The 18,253-nt window shown below is 53.1% G+C and overlaps 1 protein-coding gene across 1 annotated transcript in view; it reads right to left on the bottom strand.

Annotated features, from left to right (window-relative positions):
* Nucleotides 1-4,467: 4,467 nt before the first annotated feature.
* Nucleotides 4,468-18,253, bottom strand: part of LOC144733716 (von Willebrand factor A domain-containing protein 5A-like) — a 36,837-nt gene continuing 23,051 nt past the window's right edge. Inside the window, exons 9-16 of the mRNA XM_078615742.1 lie at nt 13,817-13,896; nt 11,967-12,081; nt 11,214-11,441; nt 10,901-11,013; nt 9,170-9,465; nt 6,048-6,415; nt 5,068-5,191; nt 4,468-4,589 (exon numbers count right to left, since the gene is read on the bottom strand). Of these exons, the coding sequence (XP_078471868.1) occupies nt 4,516-4,589; nt 5,068-5,191; nt 6,048-6,415; nt 9,170-9,465; nt 10,901-11,013; nt 11,214-11,441; nt 11,967-12,081; nt 13,817-13,896 (1,398 nt within the window). The 3' untranslated portion in view covers nt 4,468-4,515. The remainder of the gene's footprint in view (nt 4,590-5,067; nt 5,192-6,047; nt 6,416-9,169; nt 9,466-10,900; nt 11,014-11,213; nt 11,442-11,966; nt 12,082-13,816; nt 13,897-18,253) is intronic.

The following is an 18,253-nucleotide window of genomic DNA, read 5'->3' on the forward strand; positions in this document are numbered from 1 at the left end:
AGGGATGCGGCTCCGCGCCGGATGGCGGCCCTCAGCTTTTCCTTAACAATGGGCTCGCGTCCTCTAGCACGCGCCCCGCGGTTCCGGGCGCCTGTGATATGCTAATCAATGTGCGGCGTTGCGCGGCGTAAATTCTAATTAATCCCTTTCCCTCCCTAACAATGGTGCCTGCGCGCTCAAGCGTAATTATCCCAACCATCGGTGACTATGCGCAAGAGCCCCTGCGGTCCCGCTACTCATGCTGTCCCGTCCCTCCCCTGCTTGCCCCGTCGACACGTGGGTGGTGTGTGTGGGGGATGCGCTTCAACCGCGGTGGCCGAATGCCCCTCGCCGCGGCCATACCATCTTAAGGCAGGTCGCAGCGCCGCGGTGCAACGTAGCGTCGGGGGAGGCCGTCCAATTCCCTGATCGCCGGAAACCGTGAGAGTTAATCCCGATAAGGGTTTCTCGGATAAAAACCGGTCGATCAGGTGACCTTCCCTTCCAGCTCTATGGGGGGGGGGGGGGGGGGGGAATGCGTGCGGGTGTGTTCATGTGAGGTGAGGTGAGGGGGACGAGGGGTTGGCTCCGTTGCTTGGTGGTGGCGAGGTCGGGGATGGGGCGCCTGCCGAACGGCTTCGTGGCGGCGGGATCACACATGCACACACTTCTTACATACATACACTGCACACCCACACTCCGCATGCATACACACGCTTCATACACACAAACACGCTCCGCACACACATGCTCCGTACAACCAAACACACCGCACACTCACGCAACAAACACACTTAGAGAAGTTTAGTCGACTGCATTTTATTTTCCTGAAGCTTCTAAACGTATAAATTCAACAACAAAAGCCATGGTAAACTCTGCAAACCAACCAAAGAAACCCATTTACCACACTGAACAGAAGAAAGTATAGCCGCATGTATAAATCCATTCCCAGACATTGGAGTATATTTCACCTCAACGCACAATACTATAGCGGAGTATTATTAGACAGTTTTTTACATAGGCCATTGTGGACATGAAGGCAGTGGGATGCATTCCAGTTCCAGGGCTTGAACCCAGGATCCCAGCAGTGCTGGCTCAGTGTCCCTGACACGGCCCATTACAAAACCTCCTGAGACACCAAGACCCAGGTCTTGAACTCAGGCTCTCGCATTGATGGCTTCAGTGTCTCTGGACACGGTCACTATGAACCTCCTGAGACACCTAGACGCGGGTGTTGAACTTAGGCACTCGAAATTCATGGCTTCAGTGTCTACGGACACGGCCACTATGAACCTCCTGAGACACCCAGACCCAGGTCTTGAACTCAGCAGCTCGGTATTGATGACTTCAGTGTAATACGGCCACTATGAATATGACACTTATCATTGTAAACACATACTGAGGCAGAGATTGCGTTACCGAACGTAAAGTTTTGACTTGACCATCACGATACAGCTCGTGACGCTGTGTGAACTACAAAATGTGCAGTGAGAAATTGCGAAAGTGTTCTTTGTATAGAAAGTCAAGACCATAATCCTGCACAGCTCAAAACAAGGCATAACCCTATGTTAAACTAAGACCCCATAGAGCATAGATAGCGGTTCCTTTTCTATGAACATCTGGACAATTTTCCAGAATTGGTTCAGAAAGCTTGACTCTGCTGCTGCTGCTGAGACACCAAATGAGAAACCCCTGTCCAGAGCTTAGCTTCTGCTGAACCAATGCTGCTGAAATCACCCACTTCCAGAAGACCGTGCGGCTGGTGGGTAAGTAGTATGAGAAATACTTTTTTTTACACGGAGAGAGGGGGATTATTATGCTTGAATTGTCGATCGGTTTGCTTTTAAAGCCTTTGGTGATTTTTCCCAACTTCAAACCCAGGGTCTCTCAACACCTATGGTCCTGAGTGTCTCCAATGCGGCCATTATTAGGGGCGCCACGGTGGCTTAGAGATGTTAACTACCTCGCCTGGTATACAGGAGATTGTGGGTTAGATCCCGACCCTGATGCCTTCTGTACATTTGGAGTTTGCGTGTCTCTCTCTCTCTGTGGTCGTGTGGATTTTTTTTCTCCGGGTCCTCCGTGTTTTTTCCTCCACATTTAAAATCAATATCAAACATTTAGAGTAGTTGGCTGCCACTGTAAATGTCCACGCGATGATAAGCCCACTTCGTTGTGATAGCCAGGTCAGGGCTTTGAAAAAGAGCTACACAGCTCAATGGGGCCTTACACCTGGTAAAATAAAAAAAATAGTTTTATAGTTTATGAGCTTCATCACAGATAATTACAGGGGCCAGACATCCCGGCCACTTGAATTGACTCTACCACTCATGGTATAATCTCTGACATTTGCTTAGCATCTCCAGATGCATCAACCTTCCGGTCTTGCCCAGAAATATTTTTGTATTCAACTCACCCCTTCCACCCACCCCGTAAGCCGATGATTTCTTCTAACAGTTGTTAACCCATGGAAGTCTGACCTCTGTTTTTGCAGGAAGGTCATGCGAAGTTTCAGTTTTTTCCCCCAAATCAGGAAACAAAGTTGCTGTTGCTGCTGCTACTGTTGACAGCAAGTCGTCGATTGACGTCGGTTCACTTCAACGTCGCCAACAAAACTTTAGGGGGAGACGTAACTCCAGGCAAATGGGTTGTTTTGAGAAACTGATGGAAAAGAGCACGGCGGGTTGGGGGGTGTGGAGGCAGAGCGCAGCGTCATGGAGGGGCAGTGCAGGGTACAGTAGGGGTGGTGTGGGGTACAGTCGCAGCAGTATGGGGTACAGTAGGGGTGGTGTGGGGTACAGTTGGAGTGGTGCAGGGTACAGTATGGCGGTGCTGGGTACAGTAGGGGCTGTGCAAGGTACAGTAGGGCAGTGCGGGGTACAGTAGGGGCGGTGCAGTGATGCCCGAAGACACAAGAGGTGACGGGCCATGAGTGACAGGGGATGAAGGCTGATATGCTAATAGTAAGGAATAACATTGGAGTTAAGATGATACTGATGTTAATGTATAAGAAAAGTCGTTATAGGATGGGGATAGTAATTTATAGGATTGTGGTTATAGTATAGGGATGGTAATGTATAGGATTGAGGTTAACAGGATGCTGATATTAATGTATAAGCATAGCGGTTATAAGGTGGGCATGATCATTATTAGGATTACGGTTATAGTATGGGGATGGTGATGTACAGGATTTTGGTTTTGGATTGGGAATGGTAACGTACATGATAGCATTCTTTGGTTTTTTCGGTAAAGTCACGTATAAAGATAAAATAATAAATTAAATAATAGCATACGACGTTTCGATTGCAACACAAGCAATCATCATCAGGTATAATGAAATAGCGACATAGAATCTAACCATAAAACTATAGACAGACATATAAGCAGACAGATATCACCAAGATACATAGAGAGAGCAACCCAGGTACAGAGGCGTGATCGTCTCTGTGGGGTGGCCTTAAATAGACAGAGGGGGGCGGAGGCAGAGAGAGGGAGGGGGTAGAGAAAAAATTTACATGTCAATGAGTACGAAGGGACGCGTAGTAAAGTAAGCAGGCTTAGAGGAAGACAGAACACACTAAATTAAATAACCTAGCAAAGTATCGAAATGTTATGTAAAACGACACAGAGAGTCGGTCAACACACAATTAACGCATAGCCTGGTCGATTACGTATTTCAAAGATTGCTAAGATAGAATTTAAGTGTGAAAATTCCAAAGAAATGTAATGCAGGCGTAAACGGCCTCGCGGATATGACGTCACGGGGGCGAGGAGTTAGGTCACGTGAGAGAGAGGGGTGAGGTCTTAAGGGAGAGATACCGGAAGAGACGGGAGAGTGTTGGGGATAGAGACAGAGTGAGGCCACGCAGGGCGGAGGTTGGAGAGTGGCGAGATCGCCACACACACAGTAAGACTCGGCACCGTCGGCCAGCGGTGACCGAGCACGGAGGAATGGGGAGCAGCGGTGGAGCTGCAGTGAGAGCAGCCGGAGGACTGCACAGGGGACCTGCAGCGGAGCTGCATGAGCGCGAAAGGCTACGGGAGCGAAGGCAGCTGTGGAGCTGCCAAGCGGGGAGGCTCTGAGCGAGGGCCGTGTGGGACAAGTGTAAAGAACCACAAATAAAGGACAACGGAGACAGACCCAGTGAACGAGTCCTTTATTACAGAAAGACAAATCATAAAAACAAGAGGAACGGAGACACACAGACAGCGCAGAACCTAAGAACGATAAAAACGAGTGTAGACAGAAAAAATTACACTAAATATACAGGCAGAGAGAGAGAACAAAAACCCAGAGAGAGAGAAAAAGGTAAACTTGGAAATTCCCCGTAGAAGTGGTTCAATCTTAATTTTGGAGCTTTCGTGACTGCAGGAATTTTTCTTTGTTTTTTTCGGTAAAGTCACGTATTTTTTATCTTTATACGTGACTTTACCGAAAAAACCAAAGAATAATTCCTGCAGTCACGAAAGCTCCAAAATTATTACATGATAGCAGTTAACAGGAAGCTCATGGTGGTTGCCAGGTAACCGACTGGGCTACAGCTTTCCTGCGTCGACGTTCGTCTTCAGCAGCTGATTGGCGGCTTTCACGCAGAGTGTCAGGTCCACAGCTGGAAGGACATCGATCAGCAACATCGTCATCATCAGCAACATCGTCGCCATCAGTAACATGATCATCAACATCGTCAGCAACATCGTCGTCGTCATCAGAAACATCAGCAACATCATCAGCAACATCATCATCATCAGTAACATCGTCATCATCAGCAACATCGGTGCTATCAGTAACATCAGCAACATCATCATCATCGTCATGATCATCACCATCAGCAACATTGTTACTCACCTCGTCACGCTTACCTTGTCACACTCACCACACTCACCCACACAGCCAGGCCGAGGCCTTGAAACCCAACAGCTCCCACTCCTCACCTCATCAAGGTCACTTCGTCACCCTCACCTCGTCACCCTCACCACACTCACCTTGCCCACGCAGCCAGGCCGAGGCCTTGAAACCCAACAGCTCCCACTCCTCACCTCATCAAGGTCACTTCGTCACCCTCACCTTGTCACCCTCACCACACTGACCTTGCCCACGCAGCCAGGCCGAGGCCTTGAGTGCCAGCAGCTCCCACTCGTCGTGGTGGTCTGGGGCCAGCGCGTGTAGCCACACCAGGGCCACCACCGTGGCCCACACCTCGTCGCTCACGCCCTGCACCTCGTCACACACACAAACTCCTCGTCACACACACAAAGACACCTCGACACGCACACCTCGTCACACAGACACACACACCTCGTCATAGGGAGTTAACATCTCCTGGCCACCGCAGCACACAAGCCAGTGGGGCGAGTGAAGCGATCCTCTCACCAGAAGTACTCGCTACAAGCAGACACTGCAAGCCAGTGAGACAGTGAAGGGAGTCTCAATAGAAACACTCACTACTAGCCAGTGAGACAGTGAAGGGTGTCGTCTTTCACTCGAAACACTCACTAGTAGCCAGTGAGACAGTGAAGGAAGTCTCACTCGAAACACTCACTACTAGCCAGTGATCGTGAAGGGAGTCTCCCACTAGAAACACTCACCACTAGCAAGTGACAGTGAAGGGCATCTCTCACTAGAAACACTCACTACTAGCCAGTGACAGTGAAGGGGGTCTCACTAGAAACACTCACTACTAGTCAGTGACAGTGAAGGGAGTCTCACTAGAAACACTCACTACTAGTCAGTGATAGTGAAGGGAGTCTCACTAGAAACACTCACTACTAGTCATTGATAGTGAAGAGTCTCACTAGAAATACTCACTACTAGCCAGTGACAGTGAAGGGAGTCTCACTAGAAACACTCACTACTAGTCAGTGATAGTGAAGGGAGTCTCTCACTAGAAACACTCACTACTAGCCAGTGATAGTGAAGGGAGTCTCTCACTAGAAACACTCACTACTAGCCAGTGATAGTGAAGAGAGTCTCTCACTAGAAACACTCACTAGTAGCCAGTGTGACAGTGAAGGGAGTCTCTCACTAGAAACACTCACTACGAGCCAGTGATATGAAGGGAGTCTCTCACGGCAGGTGCTTCCTTGCGCAGTGCCTCCACGCTCGACTGGACGACCGAGGCCAGCTGGGCGGACAGCTCCCAGGCCCCGTGGGCCCTCTGCAGGTCGACGAGCTCCAGGAAGGGCGGTTTGGCCGGAGCCTCCGGAGCGAAGTAATCGCATTCCATGGCTGCTTGTCTGTTGTGTACGTCATATTGCGAGCTCGACCTGCCCGGCGAGTTCATCATCATCTTCTTGGGCATCGCCATCTTGGCAGAGCTTGGACGGCATCGCTCTGAGGTGAAGCGGAGAAGGGGAGACGCATTGCCATCAGCAGAGTGCACTTGGTCACGCATCGTTTCTGTGCACATCCGTGTCGTGTTACGTGTGCACGTTTGTGCGTGTGTCAGTGTTATTCAAACCGGTTATGGGCCTCCCCTAGGTCGACTCTGCCTCAAATTAGTACTTGGTGTGATGTGTAAAACATTACTACTAGAGAGACAAAGGCGGCCGGGCGTAGTGCTGACCACCCACCCGCTCATGTGCAATGCCGGCCTTCATAGGTGGTCGCTAACAGCACAACAATATGTTAAGGCTACACGGGGTATCTTTGTATTTGTTTTGTTTGTATGTTAAGGCTACACGGGGTATCTTTGTATTTGTTTTGTTTGTTTGTGTGTATCTGTGTGTGTCTGCTTGTGCTGTAATGGCAATGTGCATTCAGTGGATCGGATTGTTGTACCCACTTGCAACAGGAGCAGACATCATTGAATAAGCCATTGGCATCATGGGCCGCATGGCACCACGGTTGAAAACTGTAAAACACACAAAGATGGGGGTCCGCTCATTCAACCTTCCTCCAGCCCAGCTCTTTCCACTGCACGAGCGATACGTGCCAGTGCCGTGCCAGAGACGCTCGATGGACGACGATACAACCTCACGGCGTGCCTGGCTGTTGTCTGTGTCTCTGTGTGTGCCTATGTGTGTGTCTGTGTATGTGTCTGTAGCTGTCTGTGTGCGTCTGTGTATTTGTCTATGGGTGCAGTAGTGTAATGGTTGGTGTACTGCGCTATGAACCCGGTGACTGAGTTCGATTCCTGCTCATGGCCAAAACCAGTGACGGATATCTGAACTGGTATTGGGTGTTCACTATGTCGACCTAGCCGTATCGGCCTTCATAGGCTCTCTCTAACAGCACTTGCGCCGACAGTCTGTTAAGGCTATACAGAGGATCGTTGGCTTTGTATTTGTGTGTGTATCTGTGTAGCTGTCTGTGTGTGTGTGGTTTTTTTTCCCCTAATGATGGTAATAGGTGTGGCGCTGTAGGTGTTTTTTTATTTATGGAGTTAAATAGGGATTTGTGATTGCGGGCCTCAGTGGCCCGCCTCAGTGGCCCGCCTCAGTGGCCCGCGATCACAAATCCCTATTTAACTCCATCAAAAAAGTAACCTGCAGCACCACACCTATTACCATCATTAGGGGACAAAACGGTGATCCAATCTCCGACCCCCAGGAATAGGACTGCAGATATGCTGAGCATTTCTGTGAAGTCCTGGGAGAGGAGAAATCTCTCGACATGGGAAACATCGTGGGACAAAGTGGGGATGACCCTGCGGAGGCTGCGGTGCCCCAAATATTTGAAGAAGTCACCCCCTGTGAGTGGCTGGCTGAGGTGCCATCTGTTGAGAAGTACTAAAGGCGATCCAGAGTCTGAGACCAGGAAAGGCACCGAGCAGATTTTCTCCCAAGCGAAATGCTGAGGGAGGGTGGCATTTGTGCACAGACTGCCTTACATGACATCATAATAACAGTATGAACCACTGGACGGGTTCTGCAGGATAGGAAGGATGCCCTGGTGGTCTCTCTTTTTAAAAAAGGGGACCACACAGACGGTAACAACTACATCTCACTCAGTGTGCTGGGAAAGGTCCTGGCAAGTATTATTCAACATTGCCTTGCTAGGCACGCTGAGCAGAAGCTTGCGGAGGCCCACTGTGGTTTCAGGAAAGGGCAGTCCTGCACAGATGTGTAATAAAGGACTCTTTCACTGGGTCTGTCTCCGTTGTTCTTTATTGTGGTTCGTACAACTTTGCCCGCACGGCGTCTCGCTCAGAGTCTCCTCTGTCTCCCGCTCGGCAGCCCCACTGCTGCCGTCGCTCCCGCAGACTTGCTGCTGGCTCCCGATGCAGCCCCGCTGCTGGCTTCCCACTCAGCTTCTCCGCCCCCGACCTGCAGCCCCACGGCTGCTCTCTATGCAGCCCCACTGCTGCTCTCCGTCTCCCCCGTGCCCGGACACCGCTGGCCCACGGTGCCGAGTCCCGACCTGTGGCGATCACGCCACTTTCCACCTCCTGCCCGGCGTGGCCTCCTCCTGTCTTTATTCCCACACTCTCTCCCAGCCCTTCCGGTTCCTGCCCTTAAAAGCTCTCCCCTCTCCCTACGTGACCCAACTCCTCCCCCCTGTTACGTCATATCCGCGAGGCCGTTTACGCTCGCATTACAGATGCCATATTTTATGTCTGTCTGCCGGGCCTCCAAGCCGTGCCCACGCCACCCGCTACCGTCACCTCCCCCTCCCCCGACTGTGCCGCCAACCGTGGTGGAGGGGGGGGGGGTGGGGGGGTCGTTGCCATTATCGTTCGCGATTTTCGACTAAAACACCGACCGACTGACACACCGACTGGCTAAAACACCGACCGACTAACACACCGACTGACTATCAGACTGACTGACTGACAGACCGTCCGACCAATACTGATTAACAGACCAACCGACTAGCTATCCAACCGACTAGGCAGACCGACAGACACAGCAATTGAGAAAATGACAAAAATCAAGTCAGGCTGAAAGACAGAAACTCCAAATGACTGGCATATACCCACAGACAGACACAACAACTGACTGACGGACATAACCACAGACTGACTGACCCAAGGCTGACAGACCCTACCACAGACCCACAGACAGACCGACTGACATATCCACAGAGAGACATACAACACACCGATTGACTGACATACCATCAGACACAATGACCGACTGACATACCCACAGACTGACTGACCCACACGCTGACCGACCGTACCATCGACCCACACACCGACCACATAAAGCCTCCCACCCACCCTCCCCCGCCCCCCCCCCCCCCGCTAACCTGGACCACCACCAAATAAGCGATGGCGTGGAGTGGGGCGCTCCTGCATGGCGGCCACTAGTGGCTGGCGGGAGTCGGTGTCCACTCCGACGAAGGCCGTGTAGGGGGACACGACGCCCGACTCCACGCTCACCGCCACCACTCGCTCCCGGCGAGACTTGGCCTCCACCTCATCCTCCTCATTCTTCTTCTTCTGCTGCTCCGCGTCTCCCGGCGCCGGCGTAGAGTCGGGGGCATTGGGACCCGACACGAGGTGGCGGATCATCGCCTTGACTGCGAGCCAGTGCAGGGTGGCACTGGGAGAGGTTACGGTGGAGGGGGGTGCAGAGGCTCACTCACTCTGAGCCTGAGAACTGCTCCCTGAGTCTCACTCCCTGGGTCTGCCCGAGCTGCTGTTCCCTGGGTTTGCCAGATACGGACAGCTGCCTCCACCCCGACTCCACGTGATCAGCGGTCTCATGGCCATGCACCATGGTATGTGGGCCAGCACGCTCAACTTCCTTCAGCAGCCTTCAAGTGGCTCCCTGGGTGACCGTGAGGCCTACACCCGGGCCGGAGCCTGCGCGGGCCGCTCGGCGAGCCGTGCTGTGGCCAGCGGGGTGCTTGGAAAGCCTCGTGGGGTCCATATTCAAGGCAGCCTCCTGGATGCCTGTGGGTCCTATGTTTGGCTGTTAAATTCTTAACACCTAGGAGGCTTTCATGACCAATATTATCCATAATCGAGGTTTTTGGGTAAGATCGCGTAAATGTGTCGTTAAACCCGCCACCACCTGACACAGCCAATTAGTAACGTTATACTGGTAGGAACCTCCTGGTTACACCAGCCCACAGGGGAGGGTGGGAAGGGTGGGGAGGAGAGGGTGGGGAGAGGCTGGGTGGGGAGGGGCTGGGTGGGGAGGATGGGGCTGGGTGGGGGGTGGTAGGGGTGGGGCTGGGTGGGGAGGAGCTGATCACCCCGTGGTGCCCTTATAAAACTCAACGTTTAACCTACTCACGCCGGCTTGTGCCCGCCCTCACAGTCGGGCATATTTGCAGAATACACCACCCCGCCGTTGACCCTGGCCATTAACCGAGCAACCCAACGTTCCTACCAGCTCCCTCCGCAGGAATGTGCTCCATTGTAATTGATATCCATTGCAATTTGCATGACTACATTAACCCCCCCCCCCACCTCTAGCCTTCGCACCTGACTGGCTCACAAGCTGACGACATCACATTTATCCCAGGACATCTATTTAAGAATGAAACAGGAGGAGGATTTCGCCACAAAACTCGGAGGCTCTCCGCCTGATGATAATGCCGGTTGATGTTGTAATTACCGACGAAACGTCACACGGGTACTCCAATTGTAAACGCTGTTGTGGGTTTACTCTCCAACCCACAACCGGTGTAGTGCTGTACTAGTAACGAATTGGCACGTTTTGTTTACGTCACAAACCTCACTGATTGGCTGTGTCTGGTGGTGGTGGGTTTTAGGACGCATTTATACCTATTATTATGGACTATAAAATGCTGCTGGCTCGTTTGTTGCTGCTCTGGCAGCCACCTGCTTTGAACATCTTTATCGGTGGGTCGGTGGGTGAATGAGTGGGTGAACGAGCGGGTGGGTGAACGAGTGGGGAATGAACGGGTGGGTGAACGAGCGGGTGGGTGAATGAGCGAGTGAATGATTGGTTGGGTGAACGAGCGGGTGGGTGAATGAGTGGGTGGGTGAACGAGGGGGCTACATACCGGGACTCGCCAGGGTTGGCGGTCTGGCTGGTGATGGGAACCCGGTTCTCCACGGACTCCCGATGTAGGGAGTACTTCAGCACTGCCTCACCCTGCCATGGGGTAGCCGGAGCCTGCAGAGACGAGAGGCTCAGTCCGGGAGCCTGACCCAGAGACCCGGTGCCTACCTGATTCTCAATCTGACCCCGAGACCCGGTCACCCCGAGTCTCACTCCAGACTCTGACCCAGAGACCCGGTCACCCAGAGACCCGGTCACCCCGAGTCGCACTCCAGACTCTGACCCTGAGACCCGGCTCCTCCTGACGCTCAATTAGACTTGTCCCCATGTCTCGCCGTGTCGAACCAAGTCCACGTGTCCCGGCGTGTTGCGTGTGGTCTCACGGTGCCAGCGAGCTGTGCGTAGAGGATGATTCGCTGGCCCAGGAAGATGCTGCGCGGCACCTCGGGCACCACGACGGCCGACAGGCCCGGGGGGAGGCTCCAGGAGAGCGACACGGAGGTCAGCGTGGGCTGGAGAGCGCACTTCAGGGCCTTCAGCACCTGGTGTGATGGGCGCGGAGACAGAGGGAGAGGGAGGGAGGGTGAGGTAAAGGCAGAGGGTGGCAGGCAGGGAGGGAGGAAGAGAGGGAGGGAGGGAGAGGGGGAGGGAGGTTCCGATAATCGTCAATGATGGTCGCCATGAGCGGGAAATGAACCAAACCGGTCCTGGGCCTCCCCCGAGATCGAAACAGAGAGAGATAGAGACACAGAGACACAGAGAGAAACAGAGAGAGATAGAGAGATAGAGTGAGAGAGAGACAAACAGAGAGATACCAAGACAGAGAGACACAGAGACAGACAGCCAGAGAGAGACAGATACACAGAGAGACAGTGACAAAGAGACAGACACACAGACAGAGAGATACCAAGACAGAGACACAGAGACAGACAGCCCTCTGGATGTCTGTCACAGAGACAGAAGAGAGACGCCCAGAACTCGGGAATCTGCGTGGCACCGTCTCAGGTGCAGGGTCTCCGTGTTCGCGGTTTTCAGTCTGAGTGGACCTAAGGATGCACGGCGCTCACCTTGCACTGCAAGCGCTCCGTGCCGGTGATGAACTCGGCCGTCCCTCCTCCGCTGGCGGCGATCCCCTTGATCAGCTCCGTGGAGGCACCGTCACCGATTCCAAAGGAGAAGCAGCTACAGACACAAAGACACACAGACACACAGACACAGCCAGACACACAGACACACACATACATAGAGACACACACAGATACACACACAGACACACACAGACACACACCGACACACACATGGACACGCAGACACGCACATACAGACACACAGAGACGCACACACAGAATGAAGAACTAAGTCCGGGCCTAGTATAGTCACTGTGTCTTAAATAAAAAGGCTACACGTATCCAGTTGTCCGAGTCATTACACTACGACACACTACAATACACTACTACACGCTACACTACACTACTACACACTACACGCTACACTACACTACTACACGCCACACTACACTACTACAACAACAACAACCACCATTCGCCACTAAGTGGCGGTGACGTCACCACGACGCTTGTGCCAGGTCATGTGCACCTTGAGGCCACGTGAAGTGTCGAACGCCCGCTGGCAGGAGGTCACGGGGCAGACCCAGGTGCCACGGGTCGACTGACTGAGATGACCGAGATGACTGGCTGATGCACCACCTGTGCCCCCTACTGTGCCAACTTGCTGTGCTTTAGCCACCCGGCGCTCTGCTCATTGTTGTGAGCGTCGCTCCTCCACTCTCCGTTGTTGCTGGAGGGCGACTGCCTCCAACTACCCAGTAGCGTCCTTCATGAGCCTCCTCTACAGAGGCCGATCTTGACACTGCTGGTACCAGTCATCGACAAGTCCACTCAGCTCCACGTCCTCCTGTACCACATCATGGAACTTTGCCCAGATCTTTCAAGGATGTGTGAGCTACTACTGCATGCTACACTACTACACGACACACTACTACACACTACACCATAACACACTACACCGCTACACACGACCTACACCACTAACCACTACAATACACTACACGACTATACACTACACTACTGCACGACTAGACGCTACACTACACTACTGCACTATTATACTCAATTGAAAACAAAGATTGAGTAGTTGAATGAGCAGCTGAGTGAGTAGCTGAGTGAGTGAACTAGTGAGTAGTGAGTGAGTCTAACCGATGCTTGCTTGCGTTCTTCTTCACCAGGCTGATAACGTCACGGGTGTTGGAGACTTCTCCATCAGTCAGCACCATCAACTATGACATCACAGCACCATTCACTCTGACATCACAACACCGTCAACTATGACATCACAACATCACAACACTATCAACTGAGATGACCGAGATGACTGGCTGATGCACCACCTGTGCCCCCTACTGTGCCAACTTGCTGTGCTTTAGCCACCCGGCGCTCTGCTCATTGTTGTGAGCGTCGCTCCTCCACTCTCCGTTGTTGCTGGAGGGCGACTGCCTCCAACTACCCAGTAGCGTCCTTCATGAGCCTCCTCTACAGAGGCCGATCTTGACACTGCTGGTACCAGTCATCGACAAGTCCACTCAGCTCCACGTCCTCCTGTACCACATCATGGAACTTTGCCCAGATCTTTCAAGGATGTGTGAGCTACTACTGCATGCTACACTACTACACGACACACTACTACACACTACACCATAACACACTACACCGCTACACACGACCTACACCACTAACCACTACAATACACTACACGACTATACACTACACTACTGCACGACTAGACGCTACACTACACTACTGCACTATTATACTCAATTGAAAACAAAGATTGAGTAGTTGAATGAGCAGCTGAGTGAGTAGCTGAGTGAGTGAACTAGTGAGTAGTGAGTGAGTCTAACCGATGCTTGCTTGCGTTCTTCTTCACCAGGCTGATAACGTCACGGGTGTTGGAGACTTCTCCATCAGTCAGCACCATCAACTATGACATCACAGCACCATTCACTCTGACATCACAACACCGTCAACTATGACATCACAACATCACAACACTATCAACTATGACATCACATCACAATACCATCAACTATAACATCATAACATCACATCAACTACGTCGGCTGTGTGTGTGCGTGTACACGTACTTCGTGCGTGCGTGTGCAATTGTTACACATGACGCTTGTGGACGAATTCCACGTGTGTGTGTGTACACGTGTGTGTGTGTGGTGACGTCACCGCCACTTAGTGGCTAATGGCGGTTTTTGTTGTTGTTGTGTGTGGAGAGCGGTCGTGTAGTGGTTAGCGCTCCGCTGCGCTACGAAGTTGGCGACCCGGGTTCGATTCCCGCTCACGGCCAACACCAGTGACGATTATCTGAACCGGTCCCTGGGCCTCCCCTAGGTCGACTCAGCCTCAAATGAGTACCTGGTGCGGTGTGTAAACATCGCCACTGGGGAGACAAAGGCGGCTGGGCGTGGTGTTGGCCACCCACCCCCCCGTGTGCCGTGCCGGCCTTCATAGGTGCTGCTCGCTAACAGCACTTTCCCCTACAGTCTTACAGGCTATACGGGGGATGTTGTCTTTGTATTTGTGTGTGTGTACGTGTGTAATGCGGGCATAAATGGGCGGGTCGGATGTGACGATCCGAGAGGGAGGAGTCAGGGTCACGTGGGGGGAGATGTTATAGCGGGGAGACAGGAAGACATCTGGGTCAGTCGGGGGAGTGAAGAGTGGAGACCACGTTGGGTGGTCGCCGTGCCTCAGCCTGGTGGCTGAGGGGCTCATGACGGCGCCAGCCAGCGGGGTGGAAGAGAGAGTTGGGGATAGAGACAGAGAGTGGCGAGATCGCCACAGAGGCCACGCAGGGCTGAGGTTGGAGAGTGGCGAGATCGCAAAAGAGGCCACGCAGGGCTGAGGTTGGGGAGTGGCGAGATCGCCACACACGGTAAGACTCGGCACCGCCAGCCAGCGGTGACCGAGCACGGAGGAACGGGGAGCAGCGGTGGAGCTGCGGTGAGAGCAGCCGGAGGGCTGCACAAGGGGGACCTGCAGCGGAGCTGCAGGAGCGCGAAAGGCTACGGGAGCGAAGGCAGAGGTCGAGCTGCCAAACGGGGGAGACTCTGAGCGAGGGCCGTGTGGGACGAGTGTAAGAACCCAAATAAAGGACAATGGAGACAGACCCAGGATCGAGTCCTTTATTACACTGGTGTCAGAAGTGAAACGGCATGTCAAAACAGCTCAGAAGAAAGAATATTCCTGCGCCATCATCTGCTACATCATCCGACTTACGATCGAGACAGATGGCGGCGCAGCTGGAGACCTTGAAAATCGTGCTGGCGCAACTGTGTGAGCTCACCACGCCGAGGACGGCGTCGGGGAGGCCTGGTGGTGATCCGCAGGCCTCCGCCTTGCCTGCGCTGCCAGCGCCATCTGCCACGCGGCACGAAGCCGCCATCTTGGGCGTGGCAGGGGAGAAACGGCGGGAAGCCGCCATCTTGTCTTCACCGTGGCGGGGAGACGCGCCATCTTCAACATCGCGGCGGAGAGGCGGCCTTGCGCTGCCATCTGGAGGTGCCGCGGGGTGAGCAGCCTGCTGTGAGCTGCTGTTTTGCGAGGAGGAGCTGCGAGGAGAGGACGACGACGCTGCAGCTGCTGGGGCGGGAGCTCTCCCGCCCTGGCTCGGGTGGGAAACAACGGAGCAGTCAAGTCATCGTTCGAGTTCTGCGAGGCGTCTCAAGTTACCACCCTGCCGTCCTCTGCTTGCTGCAGCCCCGGGCGAGTCGTAACGATACGCACCCGGCCTTAACACACACCTCACCCATCTTTCGTGTGCCGGGGGGCGATTTTTGTCATGTCTCGAGTGTGCGGAGCGCGGTTCAGGCTATGCGTGTGTGTGTTGAGGATGAACGGAGAGTCTGCTGTGCTTGCTGAGTGTCAAATAGTGTGTGTGCGCTGCGGCGCGGAGTTGTTATCTTGATGGCGAAGTTAATTATTAACTTGGGAGCGTCGGGTATCCTGCGCTGTACCATCTCGTGGGTTACCGTGTGCGACGGGCTTAATTGAAAAATATTTTTTTTGGTGTATTGTGCTGCGAGGTGCTGTGAGCGATGTGGTTGTTGCAAGAGAGAGAATGTTTGTGTTGTTGCTGCAAAGTTAAGCCAGGATTAATGGTGTGTTGGTTGCCTGCAGATCTGCTTGCTATTGTGCTTAAATGTACGCGTGTGATCGCGATATGCTGACTGCATGTGCTGTTACACCGTTCTGTACGGTTATGGGGTGCGATGCATTGGTTCACTATTGGGGTTGGGATTGTTATTAATTGTGCGTACCTGTTGGAAATTGGTAACAAATTCGAGGGGGACACAAACAGTTGGTTGTATGAGTGTTTATGCACACGAGATTGCGTGTATATTATAGGTAATTGAGCTTTTTGAAAATGAGGGTGCGCGATGACGCCATTGTGGGTGGCTCAGATATTAATGGTGATGGGGCCGTAAATTGGCGCCAAGTGGCGTCGCTCATTCGGTTGATTGCATGCAGCCAGGAGTTGCTTTGCGGGTTGGTGTGTGTAACCAATGTGTTTTGGTAAAATATTGGTTACAATTTCCCCGATATGACTGCTGTGCGCAGCAAGCTGGGGCTGTGCGTCTATCGTTGGTGGGGTTGTTACGACGTGACGGGGGGATGCGTCTTGTGACCCCCAGCAAAGGGCAGCTGGGGTGCACGCACGGAGAAAACTGGCCACGTGTTCGCACGTTGGGCCGCCATTTTGCGCGCACGCGGGGTATGGCGACAATGCGCTTTGCGCAAAGGGCCGCCATTTTGAGTGCACGCGAGATATTGCGACAACGCGCTTGGCGAAGGGGGCCGCCATTTTGAGCGCGGGGGAAAACCTCGGTGGGGCAAATATTCCATCTGTTATGCCTGCCATTGTTGATTGGGTGATGCACGAGTTGTGGTCACATCGGCCTATGGCTGATGGCTGACCTGACAGCCCGGAGGCGAAACCTCCGTGGTATGTCTCAAACTAATGGGCCGTGTGCTCATATGGCTCGGGGAGTCATGGTTCAGTTGTGCGGTGGCAGACTGAACCTGGTGTGCCGGGGGCTCACGGGATTTGGGTTAAGTCGTTATTTAATTTATAAGAGAACATTGCCCCGTGGGGGGGGGTCGTTGGTGTCTGGCCTTGCCGAGGGATTGATCTTCCCTTGGCTATAAAGCGTCAGACTATAAGATGCTGGTGTGTGTCCATCGCTGATGGGATAGTAAGGGAGGAGCATGGCCGAGTTGCTGCTCATCCCCGAAATTTCACTAGCCGAGAGTATGATCAGTGGATGTTGCTGTGGTTTGACGACCACGGTGAGGGTTAGGGCGAGTTAAACATTACCGCTGGGGAGCGTGGCTCTCTCCACGCGAGGGTGTGCGACTAGGGGTTTTGTTGAGAGTGACCGTGGGTATATGCTGTGTACGTGTGATGTCTGTGCTGGTCCTCAAGGGAGGACTGCTGGTTGGCAAGGGCAGAATTTTTTTTGTTGTTGTCACGTGTAAATAATATTGTTGTTAAAATGTAAATACTGGGGCATCCATCGCGGTTATTTTGGGTAATTATTGGGGTTTTCTTAAGCGGGCCGGAATTACATCATCTCCACTACCCTGGGGCCGGGTGGCTGTCGTGTACGACATGCGGATGTGCGTTGTTGTGCTGTGCCTCAGGGATTGGATTCTCCTTCTCGTCACAGATCTTCGGCGCATGCCACACTGGGTGTTACCTGGTGTGATAACTGGATGAGGACTTAAAGGAGCAATTGAGTGCCCGTTCGTCATTCTGCTCTACCACTTGCTCTTTGATGTTGGACTTGAGCCGAGCGGATGGAACAACAACATGGACACGCTCTAAGACACCACATTTCTGGGTTGTGCGCGTGTGCCATTCTTGCGTGTCGGTTGCCGTTGTTGTGCTTTGTGCCATTGTTATTCTTGTTGTTCTGTTCCGGTTCCTGATCCCTTCCCTTTCGTTACTTTTGTTGTTGTTATAATCTCCGTTGTGTCTGGGGGACTCCTGATTGTGATGCCTTCGCCCGCATTATTTTGTTATGTTTCAGCCGAGGACGGCTGGAATTTTCTCTACGGGGGAGGGTGGTGTAATGCGGGCGTAAATGGGCGGGTAGGATGTGACGATCCGAGAGGGAGGAGTCAGGGTCACGTGGGGGGAGATGTTATAGCGGGGAGACAGGAAGACATCTTGGTCAGTCGGGGGAGTGAAGAATGGAGACCACTTTGGGTGGTCGCCGTGCCTCAGCCTGGTGGCTGAGGGGCTCATGACGGCGCCAGCCAGCGGG

Source organism: Lampetra planeri, chromosome 48, assembly GCF_965212315.1.
Source record: "Lampetra planeri chromosome 48, kcLamPlan1.2.h2, whole genome shotgun sequence".
In the NCBI taxonomy this organism is placed as follows: Eukaryota; Metazoa; Chordata; class Hyperoartia; order Petromyzontiformes; family Petromyzontidae; genus Lampetra; species Lampetra planeri.